The 25,647-nt window shown below is 38.7% G+C and overlaps 1 protein-coding gene and 1 long non-coding RNA gene across 17 annotated transcripts in view; both read right to left on the bottom strand.

Moving 5' to 3' along the window:
- The window catches only part of ABI1 (abl interactor 1), a 147,150-nt gene that overhangs the window by 78,357 nt on the left and 43,146 nt on the right, over positions 1–25,647 (bottom strand). For all 16 annotated transcript variants that reach the window (XM_040451158.1, XM_040451148.1, XM_040451154.1 and 13 more), the window contains exon 2: positions 653–820. In XM_040451158.1, the coding sequence (XP_040307092.1) occupies positions 653–820 (168 nt within the window). The remainder of the gene's footprint in view (positions 1–652; positions 821–25,647) is intronic.
- LOC121014692 (uncharacterized) lies at positions 15,565–18,323 on the bottom strand. The gene is made up of 2 exons (XR_005783372.1): positions 17,897–18,323; positions 15,565–17,832 (listed from the first exon to the last, which is right to left on the bottom strand). It is a non-coding gene; the product is annotated as an uncharacterized LOC121014692 (long non-coding RNA).

Below are 25,647 nucleotides of genomic sequence, written 5' to 3'. Positions count from 1 at the left end.
AATGGATAAACAAAATGTGAAACAATGAAGCAGTACCCAGCAATAAAAAAGAAGTGAACTATTTTTACATACAACATGGATGAATCTCAAAATAATTATGCTGAACGACTCCAGACAAAAAAACAATATGTATCATAGAATTCCATTTATATAAAATTCTAGAAAATGTAAACTAATCCACAGTGACAGAAAGCCTGAGGACAAGGGACAGAAAGGTGGGATAACAAAGAAGTATGAAAAAAAGGGGGTGGGAGGTGTTCATTACCTTGAATGTGTTGATGGTCTCTTGGGTAATACATATACAAAAATTCATAAAATTGTATGCTTTAATTATGTACAATTTATTTTCCTTCAAAAAAAGGCTTTTACAGTAGGTTAACTGGCAATGGTCACACAACAATGTGAATATACTTAATGCCACTGAACTCTACACTAAAAAATGGTCAAAATGGTAAATTTTATATTATGTATATGTTATCACAAAAAAAAAGTGGGTTTACTGAATTCAAAGCTGAAGCCAGAAGTGATAATAACTACAGTTAGTAAGATAAGTAAGGAATTCGTATTTCCAGGCTATCTACTTCTTTGATTATGCTGCTTCTATTCTGCCAGCTGATTAAATGTGAATTTAAAGCCTTTTATAAGTTCTTACCTGTGAGATATGATTGATGGAAGACTCCATTCTCCGAAGCTGAGAGGCTTGGATATCCAGCAACTGGAGTACATTGTTGGCCAATGCATTTATTTGATAAGCAACACTAGCTAGGGATTGGGTTGTGTAGGCTTTGGTCTCTTCTAAAGCTTTTCTCTTATCTGCAGCCTGAAAATAAGAACAAAAACAATCGATACTTATTTAAGGTTAATATTCATTAAACATATATGCTATAGAAAAAGAGTTATAATTATATTTTTTAATAGAAAGGCTCAATTGAATCAAAAAACTTATCAGAGCAGTCTGATGATAGTTGCAGAACACTGGCAAGGCCATGGCAGAAATCCCTGTCAGGTGGGACCCACTGTCTCCTGAGCAGCCAATCCACTGAGGCACCTGGGTGGCACAGTCGGTTAAGCATCCAACTTCGGCTCAAGGCAGGGTCCGAATTTGAGCCGCACTTTGGGCTCGCTGCTGTCAGTGTGGAGCCCGCTTTGGATCCTCTGTCTCCCTCTCTCCTCTCTGCCCTCACCCCCACTCATGTGCACACACTCTCAAAAATAAACATTAAAAAAAAATTTTTTTAAGGAGTCACCAAGTTACTGTCATCAGAGGTACACATTACAGCCCCTCAACCACCAATTTATCACATTACATCTTCAGAACCTTCTGCCAGCCCCAAGCTCCCAACTCACTGTTGACAGTTTGGCTAAACTAGAATAATGCGTGTTGCCTCAGCATCCATTTTGTGTGGCTAAAGTGGCCTAGAGGGGCCTTGAATTGACACTAGCTCCTCCACAAGTGGATGCCCCAGACAACAGCCCTCAGGGTCACAAGTAAATTTAAGTTCCTGATATAATTCCCCAAACCCACCTTGGGATAAACAATATCTCCTGTCTCCCACTTCTTCCCCTTTTGTGCCCTTCGATAAGACCGCCTCGGAACTTATCAAAATCCTGCTGTTTTGGGTTTTAATTAACCAATCCAGACTTAGCCTGGAAACCCCAATGCATTCTGCCAAGGACCCTAATAAAGGGATGTGCCTCAAGTCCTGCTGCTCACTCGCTGTATATACCCTGCACTGAACTTCTCCCTGTGTCTCCTGGAGGCATCATACTGTGTACCCCCAGGACTTGTGAATAATAAACTACTCTTTCACTTTCCCTTGCAGTCCTTTGTTGAACCTTAGCTCACCAACCAGGGTCTCTACTTAACAAATGTTAACATTTTGGGATGAGCACTGGGTGATGTATGGAAACCAATTTGACAACAAATTTCATATATTGAAAAAAAAAACCAAAAAATAGATGTTAACAAAAAATCCAAACACCTACCAACAAGGATACAAACTAAATCCATTAACCAACATCAGAATTCCAACCTCCCTGTTATCCATTATGACCATGTCTCTTCTCTCCACAAAAACCACTGTGAATCTTATAACACAATCCTTTACCCACCTGTTCTTCCCAAACTCCTGTACATAACTCAGAGTCTGGTGGTGAGAAAACTTCAGAGACAAAGTTCACAGAGCTAAGTTCAAAGACAAGTGATGATAAACTCTTTGTAGCAAGGTGGGGGCAGCAACTTAGATCACAAACAAAGCATAAATATCATTAATATATACTCTAAATATTATAAAAAGGCCAAGAATCAATTTAAAAAACAAATCTAACAGTTCACCAAAAAGGCAATATAACCACTTTTAACCATTTGAAAAGACATTCAACTGCATTCACTATAAAAAAGTAATGCAAATGCAAACCAATGTGATATACTATTTCTCACCTACTCATCTGTCGAACATCCAAAGGTCTGACAAGGTACTCTGCAAAGTTGTGCAGAAAGATTCTGATACAGAGCAAAATTACGTATCAATTTTCTTTTTTCTACCCCAGTAATCTCATTTTAGGAATCTATCTCAAAGAATCACAGGCAAAAATACATTATACAGTTATTCATATTGGCACTATCTGTAATAGTAAAAGACTAACTCACAAACTGTGAGATCATGACCTAAGCTCAAATCAAGAGTCACACGCTTAACTGACTGAGCCACCCAAGTGCCCCAATCATTCTTAAAATGAGATTTATCTTTAAGACAAAAATAATTGAAAGAGAAAAGAAACCCTGAAACCGTTTTCAATCATTTTATTGCTGATGATAGTTTGGGAATTATTAATCTGAGACTGTTATTTGTGTAGTGTGAGATGAAGCAAGTCATTACATGTTTATGTCATTGAGAAGTGAGATTTTGGCATGGTTCACAAGACTCTTGATGTAAGAAGAACAAGGTTTAAGAAAAAAAATTAAAAAAAAAAAAAAACAAGGTTCTGGATTTAAATTGAAAGCATCAGTCCAAACTGAATTTGTATTTTATCATATCATATCACATATCAATATCCTACCTCTGTCCAAAGAAATGGCCTAATTGTAAAACATGGTGACTATAGTTGGTAACACTGTATTATATGACTGAAATTTGCTAAGAAAGTAGAACTTAAATGTTCACACACACACACACACACAAAGACAAATACGTTAGGTGACAGACATGTTCATTAGATATGAAGAATCCTCCTCAATGCATATGTACATCAAACTATCATGATATACACTTTAAATATATTACAATTTTATATGTCAATTATACCTAAATAAAGGTGGGGGGGGGGATAAGAAAAGGCCTAAAAATAACTGTCTAACAGCCATGGAACACTACTTATTACTCAGATTATGATCTCTAATACCACTTCCCACTGCAAGGAATCTAGACTCTTAGCCAACAACAAGTCTAGGACATGAAATGTACAAGATGCACTATGTGTATTGCAAGGCATGTGAAAGCCACCAAGGCTCTAGGGTCATGCCAAAAGGACTCAAAAATCAGGTGGAATAGGGTTGCCTCGGTGGCTCAGTCAGTTAAGCATCCAACTTCAACTCAGGTCATGATCTCACAGTCCGTAAGTTCAAGCCCTGCATCAGGCTCTGTGCTGACAGCTCAGAGCCTGGAGCCTGCTTCAGATTCTGTGTCTCCCTCTCTCTGTGCCCCTCCCCTGCTCATGCTCTGTCTCTCTCTGTCTCAAAAATAAATAAAAACATTGAGAAAAAAAAAAAAAGAATCAAGTGGAATAAGCTGCCACAGGCCACAGATGATACAATGTAAACATCAATGAAGATAATAACTTCGATGGAATGAAACACATGAAATGCTTAAATATGAGTTTGTAACAGTATTAAAATTTTTATTTTTAAATTTTTTTAAGTAATCTATGTCTAACATGGAGCTCGAAATCACAACCCCATGATCAAGAGTCTCATGTTCCTCAAGGACAAATTGAGCCTACCAGGTGCCCCTAAAATTTTTTTTTAAAAAGGTAATTGCCCAGTTTGGGAGGATGTTAGGGACCATCCTAGGAGGGGAGGAATGCATCAGCTTTATTAAAATATGAAATGCATACAATTCAAAATTTTTAAGTATACACTTCAGTGTGTTTTGACAAATGTGTACACAGTTTTTGCCTGTTCTAGAGTTTTTGCCTGTTCTAGAGCTTCATATAAATGGAATCAAAAGTATATATAGTCTTTTGTGTGTGGCTTCTTGAAATGCATCCTTGTTACTGCTAAGCAGTATTCCATTGTACAGATTTACCTTGATGTGTTTACTCATCAGCTGATGTGTTTATTCAACAGCTGATGATGGTGTGTTTCTAGTTTGGGGGTACTATGACTAAAACTGCTATAAATATTTGAGTCCAAGTCTTTGTTGTGGACATGTTTTCATTCCTCCTGGGTAATACCGAGGCAATACCTAAGAGTAGAACTGCTAAGTCCACAGTAAATGAAGTTTCTGTTTAACATTATGAGAAACTGCTAAGCTACTTTCCAAAGTAGCAGTACTATTTCGTATTCCCACCAGCAATATATGTGAGTTCTAGTTTCTCCACATCCTTGACAACACTTGGTATGGTCAGTCTTTTTAATTTTACTAGGGGTTTTAATTTCAACTTCCCTATTAAGTCATGATGATGAGCATCTTACCAAATACTTGTATACTATCCATTTCTTTGATAAAGTGTTCAAATCTTTGCCACTTTTAACTGGTTTTTTATTATGACTGAGTTGCATATGTATATAGATACATGTGTGTGCGTGGCAAAATATATATACTGAATACAAGTCTTTTACCAGATATATTTTACAAATATTTCTTCTAGACACGTAGCCTGCCTTTTCATTATTTTAACAGTCTTTCAAAGGAAAAAAAATATTTTTCTTTTGATGAAGCCTAATTTACCAATTTTTTCTATTTCATAATTTTTATGTCCTATTTTTAAAAATCTCTGCCAACCCCAAGGTCACTGAGATTTTCCCCATATTTTCCTCCAGAAATGGAGGAAAGAAGTTTTATAATTTTTGCCCTTACATTTGATAGAGCTATGGTCTATTTCATATTAGCTTTCTGCATGAGGTGTAAATTAGGGTAATAATCAAAATCATTTTCTTATATATAGATATCCCAATTGCTCCAGCCTCATTTGTTGAAAAGATCACCCTTTTCTTCAATGAATTGTCTTGGCACTAACTCAAAAATCAACTGACTACATATATGTGGGTCTACTTCTGGGCTCTCTTTTGGGTTCCACTGTAATACCTGTTGATCCTCATCTAGTACTACACTGTATTGATTACTGTAATTTTAATAACTCTAGAAGACAGGTACTAAAGTCCCCCCACATCTGTTTTCCTTTTTCAAGACTGTTGTGGATACTTCTTTTTTTTTAGGAAATTTTTTTAACATTTATTTATTATTGAGAGACAGAAGAGACAGAGCATGAGCATGAGAGGGGCAGAGAGAGAAGGAGACAAAGAATCCACAGCAGGCTCCAGGCTCCACGCTATCAGCACAGAGCCCGACGCGGGGCTCGAACTCACAAACGGGGAGATCATGACCTGAGCCGAAGTCGGATGCTTAACCGACTGAGCCACCCAGGCACCCCATGTTTTGGATATTCCTAAGTCTTTTGCACTTTCATGTCAATTTTAGAATCACTTTATCAATTTCCACAAAAGAGTCCACTAAAAATTTGACAGGGATTATACTGAATCTAGAAATCAACTTGGAGAAAACTGCCATCTTAACAACACTGCATCTTCCAGCTGTAAACACAATAACCCTCCCCTATTATATAGGTCTTCTAAAAAAAAAAAAAAAAGTCACAGGGAGAATTTAAAGTGTTTGTATACTAACTGCAAACATTTTGTTAAATTTATCCTTATGTACTTCATACTTTTTTTTTAATGTTTATTTATTTTGAGAGAGAAAGCTGGGGAGGGGCACAGAGAGAGGGAGAGAGAATCCCAAACAAGCTCCACACACACTGTGGAGCCCAACATGGGGCTCAAACCCACAAACTGTGAGATCATGACCTGAGTCAAAATCAAGAGTCAGACACCGAACCAACTGAGCCACCCAGGTACCCCATGTATTTCATACTTTTTGATGCTATCATGAATGATACTGTTTTTATCATTTCAATTGCCAATTATTCATTGCAAGCTTATGGAAATACAATTGATTTTTTTTTTTAATTTTTTTTCCACGTTTATTTATTTTTGGGACAGAGACAGACAGAGCATGAACGGGGGAGGGGCAGAGAGAGAGGGAGACACAGAATCGGAAACAGGCTCCAGGCTCTGAGCCATCAGCCCAGAGCCTGACGCGGGGCTCGAACTCCCGGACCGCGAGATCGTGACCTGGCTGAAGTCGGACGCTTAACCGACTGCGCCACCCAGGCGCCCCCTACAATTGATTTTTTAATATTGACCTTGTATTGTAATCCTGCAACATTGCTAACTTCATTTATTTGCTGCGGTTGCTTTTTTGTAGATTTCTTAGGCTACTATTCATAGACAATCACAAAAGGTGATTTTACTTCTTACTTTCCAATCTGTATATCTTCTTTTTTTTGCTCTATTGCACTGGCTTTTGGGGCAACTGACCTTTATAAAGATATATGCCCTTTATGAATCTAAGGAAGTACTTTCAATTCTTAGTATGTTTAAAACTAGGCAGATTTCATCTTGAATGATACTTTTCAGTTATCCACTGAATTCTAGAGTTTCATCTGCCTTTTGTTTTGTTTTCAGTATACAAGTTGCACACTTTTCTTTCACAAGAGTCAGAGAGACTACTAGCTTTGCACTATCCTCCCTTCCTCCAGAGCACATAATTATACTTCATTTCCCAGCTTCCCTAATTGCATGGTCATAAAACTAAATATTGCAATGCAATGGTAACAGAAATGGGTGTTTCTTCCAGGCCTACACAGAGAAACCTCTCATGCACGTTCCAATGCAACTGTTAAAAGTAAAATGTAGTCCCTATCAAAACAACAGAGTTGTGTTTAATGGAAACTATTTTATACTGCTTCCATCTTTAAATTTAAAATAATTAAAATTAAGGGAAATTTAAAAATTCATTTTTTCCAACCAGCCACACTTTAAAGTGCTCAATACCTACATGTGGGTTGCCACGACTTCATTGAAGACACAGGTCAAGTCAGTTAATTTCCTCTATAGACCACTGAATTTAAAAGCAAAATCTGCACCAGAATTGCTGTTGTTGCTTATTTCAGGCTTGTAAGTTTAGTATCCAATAAGCTGGTCTCTGCTGTTCTTTTATTATACTTTAACTGCATCACTACCAACAGCTTTAGTACATTCCAAGTATCAAAACAAAATGGATTATAAACTAGAAGACAAACAGCCAGAATTTCTCCAAGGAACTAAAACGGACATTGTTAATTATATATAGCTGTCTTCTCTGTAAAATCTAAAAACTCTTAACTAATCACTCTAGAAGTTGACATGTGATATGAAACCCATTTTGCCACCCCTGTCTTATGCCACTGATGAAGTCTGCTTAAAATGGAAATAAACATGTTCAGCTTTAAAAGAAAAAGTTAATTACTTAAAAGAGCTAAACTCAAAATAAACAATGTAGCTAAGAACTAAACAGGAAATTCCTTAGATAACTGAATTTTATGACCAGCCCATACATAAGACTAGCTCTCTTCTTCCTTCCTTGTCTACCTGTGGAAACCAAGCTTTAGTGAGTCAGGATCTGCTAGTTGGAGCAAAGAACATTTTCAAGTGATATCTATACCTGTAAGTCCCGCAAGGTGACCACATAGGCAAAGTAATTTCTTTTTTTCACTCCCTAAAGTGGAAATTACCATCTATAAGCAAACTCTCTCATATCCATAAGTTTACCTTTAACCATATTTCCTCTCCCTCATTTTCTCAACCTTCATCTAGTACCACAACAAAAATCTTTCTCCCTCTCTTTATCTCAAGTAAATACTTGGATCCTAAAAGACACAAAACGCTGTCATGACTATGCTTAAAACAAATGCACTCTAAATGAAAAATGCTATATAGTTTTTGAGTTTTTGCCTGTTTTTATCAGAAAAATACTAAAAAAGAGAGAAAAATATGAATGAAAAATTGTATCATGGTCCCATCATTCAAATAGACCATGTTAACATTTTAGTGTATTTTTTTTTCAAGTCTCTCAGTATGTGTTTGTATGCAAGAATGTAAAATCTGACATTATACCCTTCAGTCCTGCTTTTTCGTTAAATGATGTACTGTGGACATTTCTCCATGGCCTATTCTTCCTGAGCATCTTTTCAAAAAAAAAAAAAAAATGTGCAACTGCTTCATGGTTATGGCAGTAGCCTCTTTGTTGCCTACTTGCCTCGTTTTAAATCCTCTAATATTAAGCTGATTTTAATCAGAGCATCAACATATTGAGCCCTGTGAAAAAAACAAATTCAAATCCAATTTCTTCTAAATGATCAAACGAGATAGCATCATTTAGTAGTTGTAGGCATTCAGAGGAAAACATGTACAGTTAATTATGAATACCTCCTACTGTTCCCGAGTAATAGTTAATATACATACAAGTAGAAAGAACAATATGATAACCCCATATACCTGCCCTTCAATTTCAGTATCATATTTAGTTTTATAAATTCACATTTTACATGGTTTTATAATGCCCGCAAAAATTTATATCTGAAATAACATGAAAAATTAATGTTTACTTATTTTTTAAATGAACTCAGAACTCTTTTCGTAGAAAGAATCTTAAAACTTGGGGAGCCTGGGTGGCTCAGTCAGATGTCTGACTTAGGCTCAGGTCATGATCTCACAGTTCACGGGTTCAAGCCCCACGTCAAGCTATGTGCTAACAGCTCAGAGCCTGGAGCCTGCTTCGAATTCTGTGTCTCCCCCTCTCTCTGCCCCTCCCCTGCTTGCGCTCTGTCTCTCTCTCCCTCTCTCTCAAAAATAAACGTTAAAAAAACAAAATTTAAAGAAAGTATCTTAAAAATTAAGTATCTATTAAATAGACATGTTTAATCATATGAAATAAGCACCAAAACACCAATACTGTCATTTTGTTCTAGCTCTGCCCTTAAATCTGTTTACTTCACACACTAGGCACCATTCATTTATTAATTACATATTTATTTTACAGTTTTAATAAAACTAATAACTTTCTTCCAACTCTTCATAGTAACGTATTAGCTGTACAATTAAGTTCCAAATACAAACCTGTAAGCTAACATTCAAAGTGCCATTCTAGGGGCACCTGGGCAACTCAGTTGGTTAAGCATCTCTTAACTTTGGTTCAGGTCATGATCTCCTGGTTTGTGGGTTTGAGCCCTGTATTGGGCTCTACAATGATGGTGCAGAACCTGCTTGGGATTCTCTCTCTCACCTTCTCTCTCTGCCCCTTTCCTGCTGGTTTGTTCTCTCTCTCTCTCTCTCTCTCTCTCTCTCTCTCTCTCTCTCTAACAATTAAATAAACATTTAAAAAAAAATTTTTTTTAAGTACCATTCTAGGGGCACCTGGGTGGCTCAGTCAGGTAAGCATCAGACTCTTGATTTCGGCTCTGGTCATTATCTCACAGTTTGTGAGTTCGAGCCCCATGTCAGGCTCTGTCCTGGGAGGTGAGCCTGCTTGGGATTCATTCTCTCTCCCCCTCCCTCTCTCTGCCCCTCCCCTGGCTCATGCTCTCAAAATAAATAAACATTAAAAAAAAAAAAAAGTGCCATTCTGAGGTAGGGCCCTACTTCGTTAAAAGATGTACTATACAGGGGTGCCTAGGTGGCTCAGTCAGTTAAGCGTCCCACTTAAGCTCAGGTCATGATCTCACAGTTTGTGAGTTTAAGCCCCGTGTCAGGCTCTGTGCTGACACGTGTCAGCTCAGAGTCTGGAGCCTGCTTCAGATTCTGTGTCTCCCTCTATCACTGCCCCTCCCCCGCTTACATTGTCTCTCTCAAAAATGAATAAACGTTAAAAAATTAAAAATAATAATAATAAATGTTAACTAAAATAAATCTTATATGGAAAACAGAGCCTATATACCTAAGCACATATGCTATAGAATGCTATAAATAACATTTCAAAATAATAATATGACTTGAATTAAAACATTCCCTTTCTCACTTTGAAACCTTCCTGAAAGTCTGCCAAGAGGACTTGAAAATAATTTGCTTTCTCTGAAAAGCAATAATTTCTCTCTGCCCTAACTGCAAGTGGCTTAACGACCTGCTTATTAGGTAACAAACAGAGGAGGTCTCATGTGCATGAAAAGTTTTCTGCCATCTTGCTTTTGTGTCTATCTATACCTTTTCTCCCCCCTTTCTAGAAATGTAATCACGTCATTTCTTTTAATAACTTTTCTCTTTTCCTTTTTTTCTTTTAAAAACTTTTAACTCTCTTCTAATCCAAACCTCCCAGAAACTTTTCCAAAGTCTGTATTTTTCCCCACAGAATATTTTAAATGGTTTAAATAAGGTTTTTCCCAATTAGTTAATGGAAGCAATTTCATGACAATCCATTAAAAAATAACCTAAATCTACATAAAAAAATACTCTATTTCAATGATTCCAACAAACCAGATAGTGTTAGATGCACCATTTTTATCTAATGACTGAGAAAAAAATGCCAATTAAATTGTGTCAGAGTGCTTTCTTTAGAAGAATTATTTTATATTTATAGAAAATGCTTTTTCAGATTTAGATGGTCTCTCTTAATCATAAAGAAAGTAATAAAATCTGCTAGAAAATTCATGTTCAAAGTTATCCAAATCCCAAGAACAAAAAAAAACCTCTTATCTTTTGTATGATCCAAGATCTAACCAGATTTTACAACTATTGTCATGTCTATCTGGTTTCCTTAAAACTCAAAACAACCTTAACCCTTCGTCCCTGATCGTTTTTCATGTTAAAGACATAGATATTTTAAAAATCCAGGAGTGCCTGGGTGGCTCAATAGGTTAAGCATCCAACTCTTGACTTTGGCTCAAGTCGTGATCTCACAGTTCATAGGTTTGAGCCCTGCATGCAGCTCCATGCTGACAATGCAGAGCCTGCTCAGGATTCCCTCTCTCTAAATAAACAAACAAACAAACTTGAAAACAAAAAAATCCAGACCAGTTGTCTTAAGAAAGTCCTACAAACTGGATTTGTCTGATTATTTCCTTATAACTATATTCTGATTAAGCAAAGTGGCAAGAATACTATATAGGTAATGCTGTGAACTTCCCACTGTGGGTAACACAATATATTTTAAGATAAGGCTCTACCATTATTTCCAGAATTTTCTTCCAAGCTGCTGACACTAATTCTGCAAATTTTGATACTAGTGCTATCTTAATCCTACCAGAAGTTGTTGCCCCCCTGCCAAAACTTTCTTAAGGCAAAACCCAGGACTCTACTCTTTCCTCAAATGGTCCTTAATGATTTAACAGGTTTCAATAAACTGGTTAAACCACCAGCAAAAACAACCAAGTTCACACAAGTACAGACAATGACTACTGCTCTACCAGCTTTTTAACTGTAAAATGTATCCCAATTTCAGAAAAGGTTAAAATGTGGGGGTGAGGAGGAAGTGTCTTAGAATTGATCAAATACAATATATAAGGAACACTTCTTGGTCTAAGGGCCCTCCAAAAAAAAAAAAAAAAACCACAAGTATGGTAATACTAATAGGAAAAACTTAAGACGTGAGTTTTATATATCATAAAGTACACAAAACAAAACATCTATTTTGCTGAAGGCCAACATAAGGTTTGATTGGTTTGAGACCTAAGAAACTTTCCAGTAAATTTTATAATCATTTATAAATTATAAATCATTTATAAATCCTTTTGTGGAAAGGATGAGAGGGAAAAAGAGCACATGGACTAAATGGGTGGTTCACCACTGACAAACAAACCTCGTAAGCATGGAGTCATGGGGATTAAGTTATGCATATATTCAATACCCAGCTAGCGTTGAAAGGATATAATTTTCTCCAACACAGTTCCCATTGTAACAAAAGTGAAAACTAAATAAAACAAACTCTACCAGGTTATGGCAAATATCCAGCAAAAAGAACAAACTGTTTGCCTAACAATTCAGGTTGAAATCTAGCTATTGTAAGCCTTAGCACAGATCCTCCTACCACCTCCCACTGAAGCAACTGCTAACAGTCCTATGAGCTTCCAGCAAAATCTAGAGGAAATCTCTGTGCCTATCACACAGTTCTGATGGTCAAGGAATGAAAGTTGTGGCACACTCGTCTTTAATAGAAGAGGTAATACAATCAACAGCTAGTATACTCTATATAAAATTCAAAATTCAACCCTAATAATATAGAATATATTTTTAGGGGCGCTTGGGTGGCTTAATCATTTGAGAGTTTGACTTATGATTTTGGCTCAGGTCATGATCTCACAGTTCGTGAGATCGAGCCCCACATGGGGCTCCCCACTGAGCATAGAACCTGCTTAAGATTCTCTATCCTCCCTCTCTCTCTGCCTCTCTCCCACATGCACTGGTGCACTAGCTCCCTCTCCTTCTCTCAAAATAAACAAACTTAGAGGAAAAAAAAAAAAAGATTGTTTTTAAACCTTCACAAGTTAATTTATATCCCCAGGGCATTTCCAATACTAAATATTCAGACTCTGAAATTTTAAGTTTTGCCATAATTACAGCCTAAGTCAGTGACATTTATCCCAGACTAATTCCTATATATACTACAAAACTTGTATTTTAAAAAACAGACTTAATGCAAAACCTGTAAAAACCCAGCTTGCAAAAAAGCAACTACATTTTAAATTTTTTTTTTTAACGTTTATTTATTTTTGAGACAGAGAGAGACAAGCATGAACGGGGAAGGCGCAGAGAAAGAGGGAGACACAGAGTCGGAAGCAGGTTCCAGGCTCTGAGCCATCAGCCCAGAGCCCGACGCGGGGCTCAAACTCATGGACCGCGAGATTGTGACCTGAGCTGAAGTTGGACGCTTAACCGACTGAGCCACCCAGGCACCCCAAAAGCAACTACATTTTAAAAAAAACCTTTTTTAACATTTATTTAGTTTTGAGAGACCGAGACAGAGAGAGCACAAGCGAGGGAAGGACAGAGAGAGACACACACACAGAATCCGAAGCAGGCTCCAGGCTCTGTGTTGTCAGCACAGAACCCAACATGGGGCTTAACTCACAAGCCGTGAGATCATGACCTGAGCTGACGTTGGGACACTTGGCCGAATGAGCCACCCAGGCGCCCCTAAAAGAGCAACTACATTTAAACACAGAATTAGTTACACATAATTAAAGTATTATTGACAGAATATATTTCATACTTAGTCTGAGACACTAGCCTCCTTCCACTAACTCCTTCCATGTTAACTAATTATCTTCTCACATGATCTTTCTTCTTAAAAGAACTGAAATGAGAGGGGAGGTGAGTGGGGGGGATGGGTTAAATAGGTGATGGAGATTAAGGAGTGAATTTGTGATGAGCACCGGGTGTTGTATGGAAGTGCTGAATCACTATATTGTACACCTGAAACTAAGATTACATTGTACGTTAACCAACCAGATTTTTTTTTAATGTTTATTTTTGAGAGAAAGACAGAGTGCGGAGGTGGGGGAGGAGAAGAGAGAGAGACACAGAATCAGAAGCAGGCCCCAGGCCCCGAGCTGTCAGCAAAGAGCCCAACACGAGGCTTTAACTCACAAACCGTGAGATCATGACCTGAGCCAAAGTCGAATGCTTAACTGACTGAGCCACTCAGGAACCTCTGGAATTGTTTTCAATGTTTATTAATTTTGAGAGAGAGACAGCAAGGGTGCATGGGGGAGGGGCAGAGAGAGAGGAGAGAGAGAATCCCAAGCAAAATCCCATCCAACTGCTAACTGGAATTTAAATAAAATTTAAATTTAAATAAAAACGAAAAAAAAGAAACTCAAAGAGCCATCATGATCAAGACTGTAGGCTGGGCAAGTACTTTCACATACTGCTAGAGGGTGCAATTAGACAAGTATAACATTTCTCTAAAATGCATATATTCTTGGGGCACCTAGGTGGCTCAAGACTCTTGATCTCAACTCAGGTCTTAATCTCGGGGTTGTGAATTCAAGCCCTACGTTGGGCTCCTCACTGGGCGTGAAGCCTAATTTAAAAATAAAATAAAAATATAAATAAAATGCATATATTTTTCACTTCCAGAAATTTACCCAAAAGAAATAAAAGGTCAAGTGCCAATGAGGCTCCTGTGTGGCTTAGTCAGTTAACTGTTTGACTTCAGCTCAGGTCATGATCTCACAGTTCATGGGTTCAGGCCCCACACTGAGGTCTCTGCTGCCCACTTTGGATCCCCTGTCTCCCTCTCTCTGCCCTTCCCCGACTCGTGCTCTGTCTCTCAAAAATAAACAAAAAAGAAATTTAAAACAAGGTCAAATGCCAAAACAAAAAACCCGTATGTTCAAGGATGTCCACACCACCTTTGTTTATAACAGTGAAAAAAGAAAAAATAGAAATAATCTAAATGGCCAATGACAAGTGATTAAAAAAAAATTCATATACTAGAATGCCATGTAGTCAATAAAAGTGATACATACTTACCAACAAGTAGTGTGTATTAAGACAGGATTCAAACTGGGAAGCAGGGCCACTAAGACTTAGAGAATAAGAAATTAATTACAGGGGTGCCTTGGGTGGCTCAGTTGGGTACGCATACAACTCTTGATTTCAGCTTGGGTCAAGATCTCACAAGTTCATGCTGTCCAGGATGGAGCTGGCTTGGGATTCTCTCTTTTCCCCTCCCCTGCTTGTGTGCTCTCACGCACGTGCTCTCTCTCTCTCTCAAAATAAATAAATAAACTTAAAAAAAGAAATTAATTATAGAATTTTTATACAATTTATAGGGATAGTTGGGGAGGCTGAGATAGTACACAAGGCAAGTGGGAGGATCATAGAGTCATCAATTTGAGAAGCCAACCACACCCAGCTGCAGAAATGGGACTGCAAAAGAAATGCTCCTGGGGAGATCTGGGAAGCTATGCTTCTGTAGGTCTCGTATCGGGTGAGGGGCCTGAAGCCACTGTTGACCAAACTGTCAGTAACCAGGAAAAAGAGGCAGATGCAGAACAAAGGAGACCAAGGTCAAGCTGGAACCCACCAACACCTCTGTGCCTCTTAATACATCTAACCAGAGAAACCTTTAGAAGTTAATGAATGCTGTTTACATAAATTCTCTTCTGGCCAATTCTAACCCACAACCATACACGGAAGGAATCATCTATAGAACCAGCTTAAGTAAACTGACATAGCACAAACCACCACAGTACCCTCTATCAATATGGTATGTGTACCAACCTCTTTCACTGTATTTAAATCCTAAATAAAGACAATAGCAAAAACATGCTTCAGTCTAACATAATACAACCATCCGCATACAATCAAAAAGATGCTATCTTCCTAAAAGAGAATACAAAGTCTACTTTCTCTTTGAGTAATGTTGATTCCTTTTGTAGCTGGCTTCGTTGTACTTCCCCTTTGATATCTTATAACTTAAATACTCAAATACTAGGTTAACCACTTAACCTAGTATTTAACTTAGCATTAACTAAGAACCTAGTATTAACTTGGTATTTAACTTCGCATTAAGTAAGTATAACCTAGTATTAACTTAGGCTAACACACCTTAAGTTAAATACAGGAGAACTGGGGAGAGAGGAGAAAAAGAATCGACTATATATACACAAATATTAAGGTATAGATAGAACAAATATTCATAAATACTAGAGTTTTCATTCTGTAACTGATCATGAGGTCATAGCTGGCATTTATAATTTTCTTCTACTGTCTACTACATATGCCATTTATCCTCAGCAATCATCTCATCTGGTTGTTGCTCCTTGGCTGGTGACTCAAACCATTGCCATTAACAGCCCTGCCTGTATTCAATTGCTTTCATATTCTGTTAACTTTTATCATAGGTCACGGAAGTACTAAGAGGCACTCCAGATGATCTACTGCATTCCTCACATAGTCCTCTTCACCCTCACTGTGTAGCAGCAACTCAATTTCCACTTGGGAGTCAGGCTCAATCACCCTAACCAATCCAGTAATCTTTTGCTTTGCCTATCAATTCACTGGCATGAAAAAGCTGAAGTGGCCAGGTGTTCAACTTCTAGTTCAACAGGACCAATACTGCTTTTCCCAGTAAAAGCATTCCTCTCTTTGGGAATAAGAACTCTAAACTAGTATACCCCCGAGTTCTGAGAAAGGAAGCAAAAATTTTGCTAGGGGTAATAGTGAGAGGACTTCATTCACTTTATGTCAACCTCTTGATTCTCTAACTATGAACCTCTGGCTACCAAAGAAATACCACCACACACTGGTGGCTGATTCAGAGACTGGAACCACATCTTAGAGAACATTACCCCAGAACTGCAAAGAACTGCCACCAGCTGGTGAAGTGAGTTTTCAAAGAACATTGCACTGTTGTATCAATTCAGCTGTTTCAAGGTAGTGGAGAACATGGTAAGATCATAATTCCATAAGCATGAGCCCAATGCCACATTTCACCTGCTATAAAATGAGTTGACTGGTCAAAAGTAAGTGATAAGAAATACCAGAGGAATGGTGCTATCTCAGGGATTCAGTGTCAGCTCTCTCCAACTGGCAAGCTGGTCATTCAGCAGCAGTGGCAGCCAGGTTGGTCTTGGTGAATGGAAGTCCATATTGCTAAGCATATACACAATCTCCAGCCTGCCACCCTGACATCATTTTCATAAGCCCACTGAGCAAGGATAAAGGTGGCTGGGGAAAGAGACTAGAATCCAGAGGTTACACCTTGTCCACTTGATTACAGAGATCCTTCTCTGTTGAGGTTACTCTTTGATGGGCATTCACAATGAACACAAATATTACCTGATATCCACTGAGAAGCATATCTATATACCTATTCCGCATACTTCCAATTATGTTCTTTCCAGGTCCATAATGAATAAGCCCAACAATTGCTACTGCCATGAGTCAGAGTGGATCTACATCTCTAACCATCTCTTTCCAAGCAAAAAGTTCCATTGCATTGCTCAAAGTTCCATTCATCAGGAGAATTTCCCTTCACCACTCCCCTTCTGGGTCACCCCTGAGTGTGGCTACAGTGTCATAAATATCCATCTTCAGGTGGTACCAGCATATGATGTAAAACCATCTGTAAATTCAGCTCAAGATTTTTCTTCTTCAGAACAGAAGGCCTCTGGAAATGGATGGTGCAGCACAGTGGGAACAGCTGGGTGGTGGAGGTAAACAGGTCAACGGTGCCTGGGACTCCCTCACAGACCTGCTTCGTGTCTTCCTTCAGGTGGGGAGCCTGACACGACAGTGGCTGTATGTACTGACTCCGTGTCCAACTTCTAAATGCCAACCAGACTGTCCTACATAAATTCTCTGCTATGCCTGTTCCCATCCAGCAGTGGAACAACAATGTCTGCTTTCAGGTCACCCACATGTTCTCTAACATCAAGATGGGCATCCACTTTGTGTCCTTCGAACACTGGGGCCAGGACACGCAGTTCTGGGCTGGTCACTATGGAGCTCATGTGACCAACTCCAGTGTGGTTGTGCAGGCCCACTGGTCTTAGTCAAGGGCTATCCTTGCAACAACCTGACTGATGCCTTCCAGGACCTGGGACTATTGGCAAGGACTTCTCATTAACCAAGGGCATGTACATCCTGACATCCTGGATACTCCAGAATCCATTTGAGGGTCCTGCTGGGCCCCCTCTTCAGGTTCCGCAAACTACTAGATCTACCATCAGATCTACCTACTGCTGTTGTAGGGCATCAGATCTACCTACTGCTGTTGGTAGGGCAGTCCTTCAGATCTACCTACTGCTGTTGTAGGGCAGTCCTTCCTCTGTTGGGGCAGGAGGGATGACACAGGTGAGCACCCAGGAATGCTGGTCCTGGAGAGGGCTCTTCACCTTCACCCCAGAGGTCCTCTGATTCAACCGCAGTCCCCCTCTACCCTTGTCTCCTCTTGTTTCTGCTTCAGGGGTTTTATTGGTCCCTTTTGGGAACTCCCCTCCCTTCATCTCTGAAGTAGAATCTTGTCCTTATAGCTGGGAAAATTCCAGCCACCTTGGGTGGCACACTTAACCTCCTGAAGCTTCAGGGCTGGGACCAGGTCTCGCAATTGAAAGTCAACTAGTTCAAAAAATGTTTGGAGATCCTCAAGGACCCCCGTGATTGTGTGGTGTATAAAATTATTTCTTACTTTGAGGGGCGCCTGGGTGACTCAGTCGGTTAAGCATCCGACTTTGGCTCAGGTCATGATCTCACGGTTTGTGAGTTCGAGCCCCATGTCAGGCTCTATGCTGATAGTTCAGAGCCTGGAGCCTGTTCCAGATTCTGTGTCTCCCCCTCTCTCTGTCCCTCCATGCTCATGCTCTGTCTCTCTCTGTCTCTCAATAATAAATAAATGTTAAAAAAATTTTTTTTAATTATATTTTACTTTGAAATGTTTCATGAACATTGGGAGAATAATATATCAGCAACAGCTATCTGCCAGTCATATGTAATAAATTTATTATTTTGCAAAAAAAAAAAAAAAAAAAAAGATTCTTCTTCTTAAATCAACTGAAACTCCTCATGAGACCACAGGTACAGGTTAAGAGTGAAGAAGCAAAGATGCTGGGGTATGAACCACAAGAAAAGGTGTATATTTGGTAAAAAGCTAGTAACAAATAATTATGTACCTGTTTTTTTTTTAAAGAAATGTGTATATTTATACACACTCAACAATATACCAATATATTAATATATCAATATGTTAGTAGTTATCCTTCAGTAAGGAGATATGGGTGATTTTTAATATTCTTTGTATTTTTTTCTGTATCCAATTTTTTCAATGATCATTACTTCAATAATCAGAAAGAAATTATTATTTTTACTTAGAGAATTTTTCTTATATAATCTTAATGGAAAAAAAACAGAATATGTATCTGTGTATATAGTGTGACCTAATTTTGCTTGGTATAATTAAATACCTATACAAACTAACCCACCAGATATTGAGAGGGGATACATCATCATGTTAACAGTTGGATTATAAACGATTTGTCCTTTCATCTTTATTCTTTTGTGGAATTTCCAAATGTTCTATAATAGCCATGTAACATTTTTACTGCAACCAGCTTGCAAACAGCAGGAAACTAAAACTAATGCTAATAATACCTCACTACCACCCCACCAAATAGGAGAACAGAAAGAACTTGAATCCTTGATACTACTGGGACAATCCTACCTTCGAATTTCTTGTGATATAAAATAATAAATGTTCCACATTGTTTAAGCCTGAGTTGTTCATTACCTACAGCCAAATGCATCCTTAAAGATTTAATTTTTATATGCGAGAGGGGCAGAGTAAGTTCCCAAAACAGGTTTTGGTTAAACTTGAAAGTAACAACTTTAATACTCCTAGTTATATAGACAAAAAATCTATTAGGGTAACTCCCAAGTTACCAAAGTCATTTTCTAAACTAGTCCACTAATTTATGGCTGATTGTGTTACTCATTAAATGTTATCTGAGAAATCAGTCTAGTTTGCCCTTCCCACAAGGCAATCATATTTTAATATGTATCAGTCTGCTCAGGCTGCCATAACAAAATGTTGAATGGCTTCAACAACAGGAATTCATTTTCTTACAGCTCTAGAGGCTAGAAAATCCAAGATCAGCCTTCTGTTTCTGGTGAGAGAATTCTTCCTGGCTTACAGAGGACCAATTTTTCATTATGTCCTCACATGGTGGAAAGAGACTGATCTCTGGTGTCTCTTCCTCTTTTAAAAGGAACCCAGTTCAGGGGCACCTGGGTGGCTTAGTCGGTTAAGCGGTCGACTTCAGCTCAGGTCATGATCTCATGGTTTGTGAGTTCGAGCTCTGCATCAGGCTCTGTGCTGACAGCTCAGAGCCTGGAGCCTGCTTCAGATTCTGTGTCTCCCTCTCTCTGACCCTCCCCCATTCATGCTCTGTCTCTCTCTCTCTCTCAAAAATAAATAAACGTTAAAAAAAAAAATTAAAAAAAATAAAAATAAAAATAAAAGGAACCCAGTTCTATCAGAGCTACACCCTATGATCTCATTTAATCCTAATCACCTCCTTGAAGGCCCTATCTCCAATACAGTCACAAGCAGGGTGAGGGTTGGGGCTTCAACATATAAATTTGGGGTAAGGGCCCATAATCCAATTCCTCAAATATCAGAAAACAGAGCTATCTTACAAATACCCAAAATAGACTTTTTTTAAGTTTATTTATTTTGAGAGAAAGAAGGGGAGAGCATGTGCAAAAGCTGGAGAGAGGCAGAGAGAGAAGGGGGAGAGAGAGAATCCCAAGCAGGCTCCACACTATCAACACAGAGCCAGACACTGGGCACAAACCCATGAAGATCATAACCTGAGCCAAAATCATGAGTTGGACACTTAACCAAATGAGCCACCCCAGGAGCTCCCAACTTATACTCTTGACAATAATACTATTAACAGCTATATATTTATGCTCCAAAGCATTTTCACACAATAAACTAAGCAGACTCCCTGGTTTCAAAGATAAGGACACTACATAAAGCTCAGAGATATTAATTTGTCCAAAGATCCTCTAACTAGTAAATGGAGGAGCTAGGACTAGAACCCAGGTCTGCATCTTAGTCCAATGGTCTTTACACATCTCTCACTCTTCTCATATGTACTTAAGGGACTGAAATTTTATTTAACCTAATGTTCTGAACAAGCGAAGCAGCTTGAGGGTCAGAAAGAAGGGCAAAGAGCAAAAGACAGAGTTCAAAGCAGAATGTAACAAGCAACAAGAACATTAGCTTGGAAGTGAGCAAGCTTCAGTATTCATACTCAAATAAATGTGACTCTGTTAGGAAATTACTTAAGGACTATAATGCAGGCCCAATGGGGAAATAAACCACAAGACTAGAAAAAACCTACAGGCCCTTGAGGAATTTGGAATTCATCCTGAGGCTAAGGGATCCACTGAAGGATTTTCAAGAAGAAAAGGCATGAACTAGTTTTTGGTTTTAGAAAGAGCACTTCAGCTGCAGTTTTATAAAGCAGATTGGGAAAATGAAGAGAAGACAAGAATCGAGACAGGAATTCTATTGTATTAATACTCTGTACCACACACAAGAAAGGAATTTTTATGTTAAATATCCCACTTACAGTAACTTACAATGAGGAAAAAGAAACTTAGTGATGTTAAGCAATCTGCCCAAAGTACCACTGCTAGGAAGAAACAGAACCACTATGTCTCCAAAAGTCATGGTCTTCCACTATACCACCTGCCTCCCAGTCTATAATTCTATAATTCTAACAGTGAATAAAATACAAGTCTAATGTGTCAGAGTGAAACTACTAACGTAGTTCCTCTAAGATAAACCACTCCAAGTCATCATTAACTAATTTATATACCAAATGAATTCTAATTAACTGAAAGAGAATACAGTGAGAAAATTGGCTTTCTTAGGGTAGCTGAGAATGTTTTTGATCTACAGAACAATGCTGTGTATAGAGGTTCTATAAATAAGAGAAACAAAAATTAAACATTTTACACTTTTCTAAGTTATTCCTCACTGGGCTAAAGTAACAAATTCACATCTTCAATTCATACTCAAATGTGACTCTGTTAGGGAATTACTTCAGGACTATAATGCATCGTTTTGCCAACTACTAGGTAAGGTGGTAGTTAATACTGTCACAATCAGTACCACCCTTAATTAACTGACTCGTACTTAACAAAGTACTTCTTCTTTAAAAAAAAAAAAAAAAGGTTCTATAAATACCAACAAAAGTACCTTGTCCTACCATTGACTCTGCCTATTTGCTCACTTATACCAGCTTACAATAGTCTCACAGAATCAGTCTTGGCCGTCTCCATCCTAGTCATTCATTAACCACATTTTCCAAACCAAAAATCAGGACCAGTATGACACTATCTAACAACCTATATTTACTGGGATTTCTTAATCTGTAATATAAAAGTATGAGATCTATACAAGTATAAGAATCAATTAATAAATCTTTACTGAAATCAACTGAATTTTCTAAGTTACAGCCATGCCAAAAAAAAAAACAGATGTAGAATCATTCGTGTAGCTATTCCAAAAAATCTGAGATATGAACAGAGGGATGTTCTATTCAACATTATAAAATAGAAAAAGGCCATTATAAAATAGAAAAAGACAAAAGAGGAAGAAATACTTTATTAATAAATTACCACATGCTGAATCCAAACCAAATAATTTAACCAATTAGAACTCTAAATGCCAATTAAGAGGATACAATAGCATTAAAAAGAAAGCTACGTAACAAAATATGTTCAAGATCTAATATGGAGAAAACTATAAAACTCTGATGTAAAAAATCTAAGAACTAAAAAATGGAGATATTTCATGATCATGAAGGAGACTCAGTATTGCCAAGATGTCATTTATTCCCAACTTGACCTATTCAATGCAATACCAATCAAAATCTTAGCAAGTTATTTTGTGACTACTGACAGATTCTAAAGTTTACATGGAAAGGTGATATCAGCAAGACAGCCAAAAAAGATATTCCCCAACATATCCACCTTCAGTCACAACAATCTAGCATCCATCTACAAACAAAAGTGCCTTTGTGGGAGCTATGAGATCCAGAGAAGAGACTGTAAAACCCTAGTGCAGTCCAAGAGTGAGGAGAGCTGTTCTAAGAAGACAGGCCAGCACCCAGGCAGCTGACTTGAATGTCTTGGCTACAGACTCAGAAGCAGCTCCTTAACAGAAGAGTGACTTATTTACAGCCCCATTTGGCTCTGGTTCAGACACTAGTGCCATATGCCAAGAGACCTGGAAGGACCCTCACCCACCCAGGCATCAGGTAACAGACATACAGACAAATGGTCCTGGATGTGGACCCTAAAGTGGCCGATGCCAACTCCAGCTTCTCAGAACTGGTCTATGAGCCCTTGAAGAGCACGAATTTAGACAATCGCTCACAGATGAGAGAACCTTTGTGGAAGTCCAAGAGTCCATTAGAAAAGATCCTGTACACCACTGGGGGAAAAAAAAAAATCTAAGAGAAGAGGAATAGTTTGACTTTACCCATGTTACCCTTCCTCCAAGACAGCTCCAGCACAGCTCAGTGCCAAGAGAGCCCTTCTCAGGCAACGATTTCTCCTCTGCAGTCAACTTAAGAGTGTATGAGCGAGTACCTGACTTCCCCAGATGTGTGACACTGCCAAAGAAGCCAATTTCTTTCTTGCCCCACCCAGAAAACTAAGCCATGAGCTGCATAACTAGGGGGGTAGTGGGCAGCTAGCAGACCAGCAGCCAGATCTCAGAACAGAAGGCCCAACCTTGAGCTACTGGGGACACAATGCCAAACTGGCCCACAGGCATCACTGGTGCCCCACATGCCTGACCCACACACACCCCCACCTCATAACTGGCTCTCTGTAAGCATACCTGACAATGGTGAAAGTGAGCTTTTCCAGAAGGCTGGTGAGCACACACAGGAAATCAGCCCAAATCACCAGGCCTGCGATACATCATTAACATGAGCGTGTAAGCACCACCTATGGGAAAGCCAAGGAGGCCTTCAGTACCTAGCATGGCACTTTGTAGAATCAAAAACGAACACAGAAGCTTAAGAATTCTGCCACAAAGAGAGGCAAATTTAGAGCAGGCATAGCCGCAGCATATTGGTAAAGGTCTCAGAATTCCCAGCAGAGCTGACAGAAGACAGTTCTGTCCTGAAGTCAATCAGTAAAGACAAGAGGAGGTGACTGCTATTTGAAATGTGAAGACAACACAAGAATTCAAGGAACATGAAAATTCAAGGAAAAGATACCATCAAAGGCTCACAATAATTTTCTAGTAAACAACCCCCAAGATATTAAGTTCTATGATTTACCAGATAAAGAATTCAAAATAGGGGCACCTGGGTGACTCAGTCAGTTAAGCTTCCGACTCCTCAGCTCAGATCATGATCTTGCAGTTCGTGGGTTCGAGCCCCATGATGGGCTCTGTACTGATAGTGAGGAGCCTGCTTGGGATTCTCTCTCTCTCCCTTCCTCAATGCACCACCTCCAACTCATGCTCACTCTCTTTCTCTCTCAAGGTAAATAAATAAACTTAAAAAAAAAAAAAATAATTCAAAATAGCTGTTCCAGGAAGTTCAATGAGCTACAAGAAAACAAAGATAATTTAACAAAATCAGCAAAAATATACAAACAAAATGAGAAGTTTAGCGGAGACAAATCAAAACAAATAAACAGAAATTCCAAAGCTAAAGAATACAATGAATAAAATAGAAAATGCAGTGGAAACAATCAACAGAAACATGGATCAATCAGAAGAAAGAATCTGTGAAGTAGAAAACAGGAATCCAGTCACTGGAGAACAGAGAAAAAGCCAATGTAACTCTAGGATAGCATAAAAATAAACAATTTGTGACTACTATAGTTCTACAAGAAGAAATGTCCTAAATTAGGAAGGCAGAAAACTTTTTTTTTTTTTTAATTTTGCGAGAGAGCATGTGTGAGCAGAGGAGAGGGGCTGAAGGAGATAATCTTTTTTTTAATTTACTTACTTATTTATTTTGAGAGAGAGAGCACATGCAGGTAGGAAAGGAGCAGTGAGAGGCAGGAGAGAGAATTCCAAGCAGGCTCTGCACTGTCAGCACACAGCCAAATGTGGGGCTTGAACTCACAAACCATGAGATCATGAACTGAGCTAAAATCAAGAGTCGGCCCCGTGGGGCTCAGGTGGTTAAGCGTCAGGCCTCAGCTCAGGTCATGATCTCAAGCCTCCTCCCCACCCTCACCAGGCTCCGTGCTGATAGCTCAGAGACTGGAGCCTGCTTCGGATTCTGTCTCTCCGTCTGTTTTACCACTCCCCTGCTTATGTTCGCGCTCTCTCTCTCTCTCTCTCTCTCAAAAATAAATAAACATTAAAAAAAATTTTTAATACATATATATATGTGTATATATATGGAACTCCTACAACTCAACAGCAAGCAAGCATACAAGCAAATAAATGAATAAATAACAGAGAGGACCTGAAGAGCTTCCCAAAGAAGACATACAAATGGCCAACAGGTACATGAAAAGATGCTCAACATCACTAATCACCAGAAAAATGCAAGTCGGGGGTGCCTGGCTACCTCAGTCAGAAGAGCATGAGACTTGATCTCAGAGTCTGTTTGTGACATTTTATTGGTCATGAGTTCAAGTCCCACACCAGGCATAGAGCTTGCTTAAAACAAAATTTTCTTTAAAAAAAAAAAAAAAGAACAAAAAAGGCAGGGAATACCTTAAGAAATAAAAATGCAAATCAAAACTATAATGAGATATCACTTCACATCTGTCAGGATGGCTATCATCAAAAAGAAAAGACATAACAAGTGTTGGTGAGGATGTGGAGGAAAGGGAAACCTTGTGCTTAGTGGGTGGGTTGTAAACTGGTGCAGTCACATGGAAGACAGTAAGGAGGGGCGCCTGGGTGGCGCAGTCGGTTGGGCGTCCGACTTCAGCCAGGTCATGATCTCGCGGTCCGTGAGTTCGAGCCCCGCGTCGGGCTCTGGGCTGATGGCTCAGAG

Source organism: Herpailurus yagouaroundi, unplaced genomic scaffold, assembly GCF_014898765.1.
Source record: "Herpailurus yagouaroundi ecotype Mexico unplaced genomic scaffold, PumYag 203, whole genome shotgun sequence".
Taxonomy (NCBI): Eukaryota; Metazoa; Chordata; class Mammalia; order Carnivora; family Felidae; genus Herpailurus; species Herpailurus yagouaroundi.
This window is presented reverse-complemented; position numbering and strand designations above follow the sequence as displayed.